At 41.8% G+C, this 15,980-nt stretch overlaps 1 protein-coding gene across 1 annotated transcript in view; it reads left to right on the top strand.

The window, feature by feature from the left end:
• The window catches only part of GLB1 (galactosidase beta 1), an 821,644-nt gene extending 805,872 nt beyond the window's left edge, over positions 1-15,772 (top strand). Inside the window, exon 16 of the mRNA XM_053714505.1 lies at positions 15,326-15,772. Within this exon, the coding sequence (XP_053570480.1) occupies positions 15,326-15,565 (240 nt within the window). The 3' untranslated portion in view covers positions 15,566-15,772. The remainder of the gene's footprint in view (positions 1-15,325) is intronic.
• Positions 15,773-15,980: the final 208 nt, after the last annotated feature.

The following is a 15,980-nucleotide window of genomic DNA, read 5'->3' as shown; positions in this document are numbered from 1 at the left end:
TGCCACTTGCCACCAGTTTGGCCATATTTCAGAGCTGCAACATCACTGGAGTGCCCAAAAGCACAAGGTGTGCAATACTCAGAGACATGGCCAAGGTAAGAAAGGCTGAAAGACGACCACCACTGAACAAGACACACAAGCTGAAACGTCAAGACTGGGCCAAGAAATATCTCAAGACTGATTTTTCTAAGGTTTTATGGACTGATGAAATGAGAGTGAGTCTTGATGGGCCAGATGGATGGGGCCCGTGGCTGGATTGGTAAAGGGCAGAGAGCTCCAGTCCGACTCAGACGCCAGCAAGGTGGAGGTGGAGTACTGGTTTGGGCTGGTATCATCAAAGATGAGCTTGTGGGGCCTTTTCGGGTTGAGGATGGAGTCAAGCTCAACTCCCAGTCCTACTGCCAGTTTCTGGAAGACACTTTCTTCAAGCAGTGGTACAGGAAGAAGTCTGCATCCTTCAAGAAAAACATGATTTTCATGCAGGACAATGCTCCATCACACGCGTCCAAGTACTCCACAGCGTGGCTGGCAAGAAAGGGTATAAAAGAAGAAAATCTAATGACATGGCCTCCTTGTTCACCTGATCTGAACCCCATTGAGAACCTGTGGTCCATCATCAAATGTGAGATTTACAAGGAGGGAAAACAGTACACCTCTCTGAACAGTGTCTGGGAGGCTGTGGTTGCTGCTGCACGCAATGTTGATGGTGAACAGATCAAAACACTGACAGAATCCATGGATGGCAGGCTTTTGAGTGTCCTTGCAAAGAAAGGTGGCTATATTGGTCACTGATTTGTTTTTGTTTTGTTTTTGAATGTCAGAAATGTATATTTGTGAATGTTGAGATGTTATATTGGTTTCACTGGTAAAAATAAATAATTGAAATGGGTATATATTTGTTTTTTGTTAAGTTGCCTAATAATTATGCACAGTAATAGTCACCTGCACACACAGATATCCCCCTAAAATAGCTAAAACTAAAAACAAACTAAAAACTACTTCCAAAATATTCAGCTTTGATATTAATGAGTTTTTTGGGTTCATTGAGAACATGGTTGTTGTTCAATAATAAAATTAATCCTCAAAAATACAACTTGCCTAATAATTCTGCACTCCCTGTATAGTGACAGAATTATGCTTTCCTCCCTTGAATCAATGCCTCTTTTAATACATGCTAGTATCTTATTGGCCTGCATTGTGCACCCATCTTTAGCTTGTTATCTATTGCTTTGCTAAGTCTAGTCCCATTTAAATAATACATTGCCTGCTTATTTTTACTTCCAAAATGTAGAATGTTGCATTTTCCTGTATTAAATTTAATTTTCTATTTGCTTGCCCATACTTCTAATTTTGTAAATTCTGTAAATACATATATACACATAGAAATACATATGTACACACACACATATATAGATATATATTTAGACATGTGTATGCATGTATCTCTATGTTAAATCCCTTTTGCATGCCTTTTTTTCCTGAGACCTCGTATATTTGAGCTTTTATAACTTTTTTATGCAATATTTTTTAAAAATATTTTCTCCAACATAGGTGTGTCCGGTCCACGGCGTCATCCTTACTTGTGGGATATTCTCTTCCCCAACAGGAAATGGCAAAGAGCCCAGCAAAGCTGGTCACATGATCCCTCCTAGGCTCCGCCTACCCCAGTCATTCTCTTTGCCGTTGTACAGGCAACATCTCCACGGAGATGGCTTAGAGTTTTTTAGTGTTTAACTGTAGTTTTTATTATTCAATCAAGAGTTTGTTATTTTAAAATAGTGCTGGTATGTACTATTTACTCTGAAACAGAAAAGAGATGAAGATTTCTGTTTGTATGAGGAAAATGATTTTAGCAACCGTTACTAAAATCCATGGCTGTTCCACACAGGACTGTTGAGAGGAATTAACTTCAGTTGGGGGAACAGTGAGCAGTCTTTTGCTGCTTGAGGTATGACACATTCTAACAAGACGATGTAATGCTGGAAGCTGTCATTTTCCCTATGGGATCCGGTAAGCCATGTTTATTCAGAAAGTAAATAAGGGCTTCACAAGGGCTTATTAAGACTGTAGACTTTGGGAGTAATTCATCCTGTTCCATTAGGAGAACAAGGGATGGGGTTCTACTCCAATCTGTTCATAGTTCCCAAAAAAGAGGGAACGTTCAGACCAATCTTAGATCTCAAGATCTTAAACAAGTTTCTCAAGGTTCCATCGTTCAAGATGGAAACCGTTCGAACAATTCTTCCTTCCATCCAGGAAGGTCAATTCATGACCACGGTGGATTTTAAGGATGCGTATCTACATATTCCTATCCACAAGGAACATCATCGGTTCCTAAGGTTCGCATTCCTGGACAAGCATTACCAGTTCGTGGCGCTTCCTTTCGGATTAGCCACTGCTCCAAGGATTTTCACAAAGGTACTAGGGTCCCTTCTAGCGGTGCTAAGACCAAGGGGCATTGCAGTAGTACCTTACTTGGACGACATTCTGATTCAAGCGTCGTCCCTTCCTCAAGCGAAGGCTCACACGGACATAGTCCTGGCCTTTCTCAGATCTCACGGATGGAAAGTGAACGTGGAAAAGAGTTCTCTATCTCCGTCGACAAGGGTTCCCTTCTTGGGAACAATAATAGACTCCTTAGAAATGAGGATTTTTCTGACAGAGGCCAGAAAATCAAAACTTCTAAACTCTTGTCGGACACTTCTTTCCGTTCCTCTTCCTTCCATAGCGCAGTGCATGGAAGTAATAGGTTTGATGGTAGCGGCAATGGACATAGTTCCTTTTGCGCGCATTCATCTAAGACCATTACAACTGTGCATGCTCAGTCAGTGGAATGGGGACTATACAGACTTGTCTCCGAAGATACAAGTAACTCAGAGGACCAGAGACTCACTCCGCTGGTGGCTGTCCCTGGACAACCTGTCACAAGGGATGACCTTCCGCAGACCAGAGTGGGTCATTGTCACGACCGACGCCAGTCTGATGGGCTGGGGCGCGGTCTGGGGATCCCTGAAAGCTCAGGGTCTTTGGTCTCGGGAAGAATCTCTTCTACCGATAAATATTCTGGAACTGAGAGCGATATTCAATGCTCTCAAGGCTTGGCCTCAGCTAGCGAAGGCCAAGTTCATACGGTTTCAATCAGACAACATGACGACTGTTGCGTACATCAACCATCAGGGGGGAACAAGGAGTTCCCTGGCGATGGAAGAAGTGACCAAAATCATTCAGTGGGCGGAGACTCGCTCCTGCCACCTGTCTGCAATCCACATCCCAGGAGTGGAAAATTGGGAAGCGGATTTTCTGAGTCGTCAGACATTGCATCCGGGGGAGTGGGAACTCCATCCGGAAATCTTTGCCCAAATCACTCAACTGTGGGGCATTCCAGACATGGATCTGATGGCCTCTCGTCAGAACTTCAAGGTTCCTTGCTACGGGTCCAGATCCAGGGATCCCAAGGCGACGCTAGTAGATGCACTAGTAGCACCTTGGACCTTCAAACTAGCTTATGTATTCCCGTCGTTTCCTCTCATCCCCAGGCTGGTAGCCAGGATCCATCAGGAGAGGGCGTCGGTGATCTTGATAGCTCCTGCGTGGCCACGCAGGACTTGGTATGCAGATCTGGTGAATATGTCATCGGCTCCACCATGGAAGCTACCTTTGAGACGAGACCTTCTTGTTCAAGGTCCGTTCGTACATCCGAATCTGGTCTCACTCCAGCTGACTGCTTGGAGATTGAACGCTTGATTTTATCAAAACGAGGGTTCTCAGATTCTGTTATTGATACTCTTGTTCAGGCCAGAAAGCCTGTAACTAGAAAAATTTACCACAAAATATGGAAAAAATATATCTGTTGGTGTGAATCTAAAGGATTCCCCTGGGACAAGGTAAAGATTCCTAAGATTCTATCTTTTCTCCAAGAAGGATTGGAGAAAGGGTTATCTGCAAGTTCCTTGAAGGGACAGATTTCTGCCTTGTCTGTGTTACTTCATAAAAAGCTGGCAGCTGTGCCAGATGTTCAAGCCTTTGTTCAGGCTCTGGTTAGAATCAAGCCTGTTTACAAACCTTTGACTCCTCCTTGGAGTCTCAACTTAGTTCTTTCAGTTCTTCAGGGGGTTCCGTTTGAACCCTTACATTCCGTTGATATTAAGTTATTATCTTGGAAAGTTTTGTTTTTGGTTGCAATTTCTTCTGCTAGAAGAGTTTCAGAATTATCTGCTCTGCAGTGTTCTCCTCCTTATCTGGTGTTCCATGCAGATAAGGTGGTTTTACGTACTAAGCCTGGTTTTCTTCCGAAAGTTGTTTCTAACAAAAACATTAACCAGGAGATAGTCGTGCCTTCTTTGTGTCCGAAACCTGTTTCGAAGAAGGAGCGTTTGTTGCACAATTTGGATGTTGTTCGCGCTCTAAAATTCTATTTAGATGCTACAAAGGATTTTAGACAAACATCTTCCTTGTTTGTTGTTTATTCTGGTAAAAGGAGAGGTCAAAAAGCAACTTCTACCTCTCTCTCTTTTTGGATTAAAAGCATCATCAGATTGGCTTACGAGACTGCCGGACGGCAGCCTCCTCAAAGAATCACAGCTCATTCCACTAGGGCTGTGGCTTCCACATGGGCCTTCAAGAACGAGGCTTCTGTTGATCAGATATGTAGGGCAGCGACTTGGTCTTCACTGCACACTTTTACCAAATTTTACAAGTTTGATACTTTTGCTTCTTCTGAGGCTGTTTTTGGGAGAAAGGTTTTGCAAGCCGTGGTGCCTTCCATTTAGGTGACCTGATTTGCTCCCTCCCTTCATCCGTGTCCTAAAGCTTTGGTATTGGTTCCCACAAGTAAGGATGACGCCGTGGACCGGACACACCTATGTTGGAGAAAACAGAATTTATGTTTACCTGATAAATTACTTTCTCCAACGGTGTGTCCGGTCCACGGCCCGCCCTGGTTTTTTAATCAGGTCTGATAATTTATTTTCTTTAACTACAGTCACCACGGTATCATATGGTTTCTCCTATGCAAATATTCCTCCTTAACGTCGGTCGAATGACTGGGGTAGGCGGAGCCTAGGAGGGATCATGTGACCAGCTTTGCTGGGCTCTTTGCCATTTCCTGTTGGGGAAGAGAATATCCCACAAGTAAGGATGACGCCGTGGACCGGACACACCGTTGGAGAAAGTAATTTATCAGGTAAACATAAATTCTGTTTTTTTATTAGACAGTGTTATTATGAGTGTAACTGTACTTTTAAATATATTTTTGATGTGTTTTGTGCAACTTTTTTGTCAAGCATAACAGTTAACCTGAGCTCTAAGTCGAGTTATCCCAATGCAGGTTAAATTCTCTTGCGCTCAAGCAAAAACGTTTTCTTTCAAATTGTAATTTGCATGCTTTTATTGTGAACCAGGAGTCCAGACATGAAGTAGTATACCACACAACTCACAGAGCAGTGATTCAATAAAAAAAATTATCGTTACATTTTATGATTATAAATTTGCTTGGAACGTGTGTTTTTTTTTATTTTTTTTATATCAAGTAGTTTTTTATTGAGAGTTACTTTTACAGCAAACAAAAAAGTTGGAAACAAAATGGTTACATCATATCTTGTTTTGTGTTGAGCCAGTGACCTCTTTTTCCATTTTCAAACCTAAACAATAATTACTAACTTGTTCTGAAATCTCCCCTTCCCCGCAGGATAAGTCCCACAATTTAAAAAAAAAATTCAGCTCATGCCCTTACACTTCATGGTGTTGCCGAGCTTTCTCTACTGCTGATTATTGTTGCAAGTTATACCCTAACCTGTAGGGTAATCTTTAATTGACTCCCATGGTCTTGGATGCTCGACTGTCGATTTCTTTTCCCCCTGGGACTCGACTCTCTTAATCTGTAGGTTTATTCCTGTTTCCATTCTCCCTTTAGTTGGACATTTAGTATGTATTCTGAGTTGCGGAACGGAAATAGTATTTGTTTTTGAACCTGTCGTGGCTGGACTAGGATACATTTTTCCATGAATGCCTTAACCCTTTTATTTACATCTCCCAGGGTGTCAACCTGTTCTACTGTCATTAACTGTGTCAACAAGTGTTTGAGTTGTCTAAGTGTTGGTGGGTTCTTATTTCTCCATTCATTTAAGATTAGTTTTCTTGCTAAGAGTATAATGTTGTGTATGAGCAGTTTTTTTTTGCCTAGTTTACTAGGAATATCAAGAAGTATTATCGCTCTATCGTCTAGTGTAAGTATAATAAAGCTGAGTGTGGCCATCCATGTTTCTGTCATTGCCCAGACTTTGGTTAGTCGTGGGCAATTTTTTAATAAGTGTAGGTAGCCTGGGTTTGGGTAGTGGCATTTGACACAAATGTTGTCCGCCTGTTTCGCCCATTTGCTGTACATACCGGGTGTTATATAGGTTTTGTGTAATGTTTTGGTGTGCATTTCTCTTATGTCTCCTAATAAGGTAGCTTTCCTGACTTTGTCAATACTTTTCGTGATTTGTTCTTTGGTTATGTGTATTTGCAGGGTTTCCGACCATTTGTGTCTGATGGCTTCCCTATGTTTTTGATTCTGTTTTGAGATTAGCATTCTGTATAGAGGTGTAATAGAACGGTTTCCTTGTCCAGTGAGGAGCACCATTTTTGAGATGACGTCAGTGTTATCTGTAAAGTTGATGTGTTTCTGAAGATGAGTAATGTAGTGTTTCGGCAGTGAATAGGCATTTTGCAAATCCTCAAAGTTACGAATGTGTCCGTCTGTTTCTGATATGAGTTGTCCTACTGAGTGCAGGCCCCTTTCCTTCCACAATCTGAAGGGCCTAGTCGTTAAACCTGCTAAAAACTCTGGGTTTCCTCTTATAGGTACACTATATAAGTGACTCTATGAAAAGGAGAGATCCCTCTGCTACTGTGTTCACTTTATGTTTTTCCATATGTGGCAACATTGCCAGAGACCATGGTCTCACCATGTCTCCCTCAATCTCTACATGAATGAAATGGGCTGTATTATTCAACCAATCCAACACATATTTACTGGACGTCGCCCAGTTATATAGTTCCAGGTTTGGTAATCCGAAGCCTCCGGTTGTTATAGAACACGTTAGCTTCCCTACGTTTAGTCTGTGTTTTTTCCCTGACCAGATAAAGTTTGTAAATTGTGTGTTAAGGTATTTCAGATCTTTTTTATATAATAGCATGGGTAACATTTGGAGGGCGTACAGAATCTTGGGGAATAAGATAATTTTTATTAAGCATATCCTACCCGACACGGATACTGGCAGCGTCTTCCAGTTTTGAAGGTCCTCCACTATTTTATTTATAATCGGGCTATAGTTAAGAGAGTACCACTTGGACGGGTCTTTTGATAGAATTATGCCCAAATATTTGACGTTATCTTTTAGTATTTTAAAGTTGAATCCCAGGGATTCCTCCGAGTCATGCGGTGAGAGCCATAATATCTCGCTCTTATCTTTATTGATTTGGTAACCTGAAACCTGGCCAAAGTCTTCAATAAGAGACATTAACCTTGGTATTTCTGTCTTGGGGTCTGACATGAATAAAATCATATCATCCGCATAAAGTGAAAGGTGCAATGTTGTCTGACCTATTGTTATACCCTTTGTTTCTTCCCTAATTTTGCATGCTAGTGGCTCTATGGCTAGGTCAAAGAGGAGGGGAGACAGAGGGCACCCCTGTCTCGTTCCCCTGTGTAGTGAGAATCTCAGAGACAATGCTCCATTGACTATCACCGCTGACGCGTACACGCCGGCAACCGCCGCGCAGATAGGGCCATCAATTCCAAATTTGTGCAGTGTGTTAAACATATGGTCCCAAAGGACCTTGTCGAAGGCCTTCTCTGCGTCGATCGCCAGCATGCATGCCCCTTGAGGTGATGTCTCCCCCCGCCCTCCTCGGCTGTTCCAATAATGTTGTAATACCAATTGCTAATGTTGAGTACCGACGATCTGCCTTTAACAAACACCATTTGGTCATTGTGTATGACACTTGACATTACCTCTGCCATTCTATTTGCTAGTATTTTAGTAAATATTTTGTATTTACTATTTAATAGTGATATGGGTCTATATGATTCCCTGGCAGTAGGGTCTATTCCGGGTTTTGGGAGGATACAAAAATTCGCTTCTGTGAAACGGTCTCCTGTTTTACCCCCTTTTGTTATGTCACAGTACAGTTTTTCTAAGGGTCCTGTCACTTCCTCTATCATGAGTTTGTAGAATTCATTGGGCAGTCCATCAGGCCCTGCCGTCTTGTTTACAGGAAGGCTACCGACTACTGTTTTTATTTCCTGCAAACTAATTGAGGCATTCAATTTTTGTAAATTCTCTGCCGAAATTTGTGGTAATTGTATTCCCTCCCAGAGCCGATCTCTTTTTCCATCATCTACCTTGTGAGAATGATATAATTCTGCATAATAGTTACAAAACGCTTTTTGTTTTTCGCTTTCAGTGATTAACAGTTTGCGTTGTACCTTTAATGTTGGTATGACATTGGGTGGTCTGACTATTCTAGTAACATTCGCTAATATACTGCCCATCTTGTTGCCATGTCTATAGAACCGGGCCTTAGTTTTATTTATGGATTTCTGAGCATCTTGGAGGATAAAGATTTCTCCAACATAGGTGTGTCCGGTCCACGGCGTCATCCTTACTTGTGGGATATTCTCCTCCCCAACAGGAAATGGCAAAGAGCCCAGCAAAGCTGGTCATATGATCCCTCCTAGGCTCCGCCTACCCCAGTCATTCTCTTTGCCGTTGCACAGGCAACATCTCCACGGAGATGGCTAAGAGTTTTTTGGTGTTTAAATGTAGTTTTTATTCTTCAATCAAGTGTTTGTTATTTTAAAATAGTGCTGGTATGTACTATTTACTCTGAAACAGAAAAGAGAAGAAGATTTCTGTTTGTGAGAGGAAGATGATTTTAGCAGATGTTACTAAAATCGATTGCTGTTTCCACACAGGACTGTTGAGATGAAGTAACTTCAGTTGGGGGAAGCAGTTGGCAGACTTTTCTGCCTGAGGTATGATGGCCACATTTCTAACACGACTTGTTAATGCTGGAAGGCTGTCATTTTCCCTATGGGGACCGGTAAGCCATTTTCTTAGATTAAGTATAAGAATAAAGGCTTTATAAGGGCTTAAAAAACTGGTAGACATTTTTCTGGGCTAAAACGATTACTTGCTAAGCATATTTGACAGATTATAGCGCTTTTTAGTTATTATAATCTTGGGGATTGTTGTTAAAAAACGGCAGGCACTGTATGGACACCTTTTTCAGATGGGGGCCTTCTCTAGTCATAGGCAGAGCCTCATTTTTGCGCCACTAATGCGCAGTTGTTTTTGGAAGGCAAGGCATGCAGATGCATGTGTGAGGAGCTAAGATCCACTGAAAAAGCTTATAGAAGGCGTCATTTGGTATCGTATTCCCCTCTGGGCTTGGTTGGGTCTCAGCAAAGCAGATTCCTGGGACTGTATAGGGGTTAAATGTAAAAACGGCTCCGGTTCCGTTATTTTAAGGGTTAAAGCTTTCAAATTTGGTGTGCAATACTTTTAAGGCTTTAAGACACTGTGGTGAAATTTTGGTGAATTTTGAACAATTGCTTCATACTTTTTCGCATATTCAGTAATAAAGTGTGTTCTGTTTAAAATTTAAAGTGACAGTAACGGTTTTATTTTAAAACATTTTTTGTGCTTTGTTGACAAGTTTAAGCCTGTTTAACATGTCTGAACCACCAGATAAACGATGTTCTATATGTATGAAAGCCAATGTGTCTCCCCATTTAAATATATGTGATAATTGTGACATGGTGTCCAAACAAAGTAGGGACAATGATGCCACAGATAATAATAGTGCCCAAGATGATTCTTCAGATGAGGGGAGTAAGCATGGTACTGCATCACCCCCTTCTGTGTCTACAGTTTTGCCCACACAAGAGGCCCCTAGTACATCTAGTGCGCCAATACTTATTACTATGCAACAATTAACGGCTGTTATGGATAATTCTATTAAAAATATTTTATCTAAAATGCCTACTTATCAAAGAAAGCGCGATTGCTCTGTTTTAAACACTGAAGAGCAAGAAGACGCTGATGATAACGCTTCTGACATACCCTCACACCAATCTGAAGGGGCCAGGAGGGAGGTTTTCTCTGAGGGAGAAGTTTCAGATTCAGGGAAAATTTCTCAACAAGCTGAACCTGATGTTGTAACATTTAAATTTAAATTAGAACATCTCCGCGCACTGCTTAAGGAGGTATTATCTACTCTGGATGATTGTGACAATTTGGTCATTCCAGAGAAATTATGTAAGATGGACAAGTTCCTAGAGGTTCCGGTGCCCCCCGATGTTTTTCCTATACCCAAGCGGGTGGCGAACATAGTAAACAAGGAATGGGAAAGGCCCGGCATACCTTTTGTGCCTCCCCCTATATTTAAGAAATTATTTCCTATAGTCGACCCCAGAAAGGACTTATGGCAGACAGTCCCTAAGGTCGAGGGGGCGGTCTCTACTCTAAACAAACGCACTACTATTCCCATAGAAGATAGTTGTGCTTTTAAAGATCCTATGGATAAAAAATTAGAGGGTTTGCTTAAAAGAATGTTTGTTCAGCAAGGTTACCTTCTTCAACCAGTTTCATGCATTGTTCCTGTCACTACGGCAGCGTGTTTCTGGTTCGAAGAACTAGAAAAGTCGCTCGATAAGGAATCTTCGTATGAGGAGATTATGGACAGAGTTCATGCACTTAAATTGGCTAACTCTTTTATTCTAGATGCCGCTTTGCAATTAGCGAGATTAGCGGCGAAAAATTCAGGGTTTGCTATCGTGGCGCGCAGAGCGCTCTGGCTAAAGTCTTGGTCAGCGGATGTGTCTTCCAAGACAAAATTGCTTAACATCCCTTTCAAGGGCAAAACACTGTTTGGTCCTGATTTGAAAGAGATTATTTCAGACATCACCGGAGGAAAGGGCCGCGCCCTTCCTCAGGATAGGTCTTTTAAGGCTAGAAATAAGCCTAATTTTCGTCCCTTTCGCAGAAACGGACCAGCCTCTACTTCTACATCCTCTAAGCAAGAGGGTAATACTTCTCAACCCAAACCAGCCTGGAGACCGATGCAAGGCTGGAACAAGGGTAAGCAGGCCAAGAAGCCTGCCACTGCTACCAAAACAGCATGAAGGGATGGCCCCCGATCCGGGACCGGATCTGGTGGGGGGCAGACTTTCTCTCTTTGCTCAGGCCTGGGCAAGAGATGTTCAGGATCCTTGGGCACTAGAAATAGTTTCTCAAGGTTATCTCCTGGAATTCAAGGAACTACCCCCAAGGGGAAGGTTCCACAGGTCTCAATTATCTTCAAACCAAATAAAAAGGTAGGCATTCTTACATTGTGTAGAAGACCTGTTAAGGATGGGAGTAATTCATCCAGTTCCAATAAGAGAACAAGGGATGGGGTTTTACTCCAACCTGTTCATAGTTCCCAAAAAAGAGGGAACGTTCAGACCAATTCTAGATCTCAAGATCCTAAACAAATTTCTCAGGGTTCCATCATTCAAAATGGAAACCATTCGAACGATCCTTCCTACCATCCAGGAAGGTCAATTTATGACCACGGTGGATTTAAAGGATGCGTACCTCCATATTCCTATCCACAAGGAACATCATCAGTTCCTAAGGTTCGCTTTTCTGGACAAGCATTACCAGTTTGTGGCACTTCCTTTCGGATTAGCCACTGCTCCGAGAATTTTCACAAAGGTACTAGGGTCCCTTCTAGCGGTTCTAAGACCAAGGGGCATTGCAGTAGTACCGTACTTGGACGACATCCTGATTCAAGCGTCGTCTCTGTCAAAAGCAAAGGCTCATACGGACATCGTCCTAGCCTTTCTCAGATCTCACGGATGGAAAGTAAACATAGAAAAAAGCTCTCTTTCCCCGTCAACAAGAGTTCCCTTCTTGGGAACAATAATAGACTCCTTAGAAATGAGGATTTTTCTGACAGAGGTCAGAAAATCAAAACTTCTAAGCTCTTGTCAAGTTCTTCATTCTGTTCTTCGTCCTTCCATAGCGCAGTGCATGGAAGTAATAGGATTGATGGTTGCAGCAATGGACATAGTTCCTTTTGCACAAATTCATCTAAGACCATTACAACTGTGCATGCTCAGACAGTGGAATGGGGATTATACAGACTTGTCTCCGACGATTCAAGTAGATCAAAGGACCAAAGATTCACTCCGTTGGTGGCTGACCCCGGACAATCTGTCACAGGGAATGAGCTTCCGCAGACCAGAGTGGGTCATTGTCACGACCGACGCCAGTCTGGTGGGCTGGGGCGCGGTCTGGGAACCCCTGAAAGCTCAGGGTCTATGGTCTCGGGAAGAATCTCTTCTCCCGATAAACATTCTGGAACTAAGAGCGATATGCAATGCTCTCAAAGCTTGGCCTCATCTAGCAAAGGCCAAATTCATAAGGTTTCAATCAGACAACATGACGACAGTTGCATATATCAACCATCAGGGGGGAACAAGGAGTTCCCTGGCGATGGAGGAAGTGACCAAGATAATTCAATGGGCGGAGGATCACTCCTGCCACTTGTCTGCAATCCACATCCCAGGGGTGGAAAATTGGGAAGCGGATTTTCTGAGTCGTCAGACATTCCATCCGGGGGAGTGGGAACTCCACCCGGAAATCTTTGCCCAAATAACTCAATTATGGGGCATTCCAGACATGGATCTGATGGCGTCTCGTCAGAACTTCAAGGTTCCTTGTTACGGGTCCAGATCCAGGGATCCCAAGGCGACTCTAGTAGATGCACTAGTAGCACCTTGGACCTTCAACCTAGCTTATGTTTTCCCACCGTTTCCTCTCATTCCCAGGCTGGTAGCCAGGATCAACCAGGAGAGGGCTTCGGTGATCTTGATAGCTCCTGCGTGGCCACGCAGGACTTGGTATGCAGACCTGGTGAATATGTCATCGGCTCCACCATGGAAGCTACCTTTGAGACAGGACCTTCTTGTTCAAGGTCCATTCGAACATCCGAATCTGGTTTCTCTCCAACTGACTGCTTGGAGATTGAACGCTTGATTTTATCAAAGCGTGGGTTTTCAGATTCTGTAATAGATACTCTGATTCAGGCTAGAAAGCCTGTAACTAGAAAAATTTACCATAAGATATGGAAAAAATATATCTATTGGTGTGAATCTAAAGGATTCCCATGGAACAAGATAAAAATTCCTAGGATTTTATCCTTTCTACAAGAGGGTTTGGAGAAGGGATTATCTGCAAGTTCTCTGAAGGGACAGATTTCTGCGTTATCTGTTTTACTTCACAAAAGGCTGGCAGCTGTGCCAGACGTTCAAGCGTTTGTTCAGGCTCTGGTTAGAATCAAGCCTGTTTACAGACCTTTGACTCCTCCCTGGAGTCTTAATCTAGTTCTTTCAGTTCTTCAAGGGGTTCCGTTTGAACCCTTACATTCCGTAGATATTAAGTTATTATCTTGGAAAGTTTTGTTTTTGGTTGCAATTTCTTCTGCTAGAAGAGTTTCTGAGTTATCTGCTCTGCAGTGTTCTCCGCCCTATCTGGTGTTCCATGCAGATAAGGTGGTTTTGCGTACTAAGCCTGGTTTTCTTCCGAAAGTTGTTTCCAACAAGAATATTAACCAGGAGATAGTTGTACCTTCTTTGTGCCCGAATCCAGTTTCAAAGAAGGAACGTTTGTTACACAATTTGGACGTAGTCCGTGCTCTAAAATTCTATTTAGAGGCCACTAAAGATTTCAGACAAACTTCTTCTTTGTTTGTTGTTTATTCTGGTAAAAGGAGAGGTCAAAAAGCAACTTCTACCTCTCTTTCTTTTTGGCTTAAAAGCATTATCCGTTTGGCTTATGAGACTGCCGGACGGCAGCCTCCTGAAAGAATCACAGCTCACTCCACTAGGGCTGTGGCTTCCACATGGGCCTTCAAGAACGAGGCTTCTGTTGACCAGATATGTAAGGCAGCGACTTGGTCTTCACTGCACACTTTTGCCAAATTTTACAAATTTGATACTTTTGCTTCTTCAGAGGCTATTTTTGGGAGAAAGGTTTTGCAAGCCGTGGTGCCTTCCATTTAGGTGACCTGATTTGCTCCCTCCCTTCATCCGTGTCCTAAAGCTTTGGTATTGGTTCCCACAAGTAAGGATGACGCCGTGGACCGGACACACCTATGTTGGAGAAAACAGAATTTATGCTTACCTGATAAATTACTTTCTCCAACGGTGTGTCCGGTCCACGGCCCGCCCTGGTTTTTTTAATCAGGTCTGATGAATTATTTTCTCTAACTACAGTCACCACGGTATCATATGTTTTCTCCTATGCATATTTCCTCCTGTACGTCGGTCGAATGACTGGGGTAGGCGGAGCCTAGGAGGGATCATATGACCAGCTTTGCTGGGCTCTTTGCCATTTCCTGTTGGGGAGGAGAATATCCCACAAGTAAGGATGACGCCGTGGACCGGACACACCGTTGGAGAAAGTAATTTATCAGGTAAGCATAAATTCTGTTATCTCTCTGTTGTTTAGTCTCTGTGTATTTTTGTCTGTGTTGTGCTGTGGGATCTCTAAGGTATTTATTGTATGCATTTATGACTTGTTTTTATAGAAGATCTTCCTTTTGCTTGTGTTTCTTTTTAATCCCCGCTGCATATGCAGTGACTACTCCTCTAAGCACCGCCTTTGCGGTTTCCTAAAATAGTGACGGAGTGGAGGCATGGGCCTAGTTTATGTCTACAAAATGCAACCATTCTCTCTTTAGGTGGTTTAGTAGGTTAGAATCTCTATACAGGTAGTATAGGAATTTCCACCCCTCCCTTTTGGGTTGATTAGGCCCTACTGACAGGGACATTGATATCGGTGCGTGGTCTGATAATGTGACTGCATTGATTTTAGTGTCTATTATCTTGGGGCATAAATTGGTTGTTATCAGAAAAAGTCTATCCTCGACAGTGTTTGTTTGGAGGGTGATATACACGTAAAGTCCTTGTCGTCTGGGTGTCTGACTCTCCAGATGTTAGAACGTTTTATTTTTAATGTCAAGTAACTAACTGAACTTTTATGAAATTATTATATTTTAACTTGATCTATTTTGTTACAGGTTTAGCTCATTTCGATAGACTCAAAAACTATTGTTTTGACCTTGGATGTGTATTCAGACAATTTGTTGTGAAACAAATGTCACACACTAAAAAAACCAGACAATGCACATCCTTAGTTTATACCAGTTTATCTGAAATACATTTTTATTAATATGCATAACACGTCTTTTGTTTCATTTACATCTAATTTTTTTCTTGCATCTTATCTAGGGGCAAATTTGGATCAATGGATTTAACTTAGGACGTTATTGGCCAGCTAGAGGTCCTCAGGTGACATTATATGTTCCAAGACACATTTTGACAACATCCGCTGTAAATAACATTACTGTGCTGGAGTTAGAAAACTCCCCCTGCAATACTGGAAAATGTGTGGTGGAGTTTGTAGACAAGCCAATCCTTGATCAAAAGATAAAGCATGAATTTGAGTTCAACAAAAACAAATTTCATTAAATTGTCATGCTAAATAAAGTTTTACATTTTTCAGTGATATCTAAGATATTGAAAATAAAATGCAAATAAAAATATATTTGCTTATTATTCATTTTTACAGAATATGCCAAATATGTCTTGTTGGTAAAATATGTCTACAATAATATAGTGTTGCTTATACTGTTAAAATGTGAGTTCAATATCAAATTAAAGTTTTCCTAAACCTCATCTTATTTACTTCGTTGTCTTATGATTTTGTTGCATTATACAGATCATTATAATACTTAAAACTTAACTGAAAATATATCACAAAATCAGAGCAAGAGAGTGCTAAATATGACGTACTAATACATAGAAACATAGTAGATATGAAACTAAACATGAAAGAATAAATTATGTTTCTTCTATAAGATACGACGAGTCCACGGATTCATCC

The sequence above is a fragment of the Bombina bombina genome, chromosome 5 (genome assembly GCF_027579735.1).
Source record: "Bombina bombina isolate aBomBom1 chromosome 5, aBomBom1.pri, whole genome shotgun sequence".
Taxonomy (NCBI): domain Eukaryota; kingdom Metazoa; phylum Chordata; class Amphibia; order Anura; family Bombinatoridae; genus Bombina; species Bombina bombina.
This window is presented reverse-complemented; position numbering and strand designations above follow the sequence as displayed.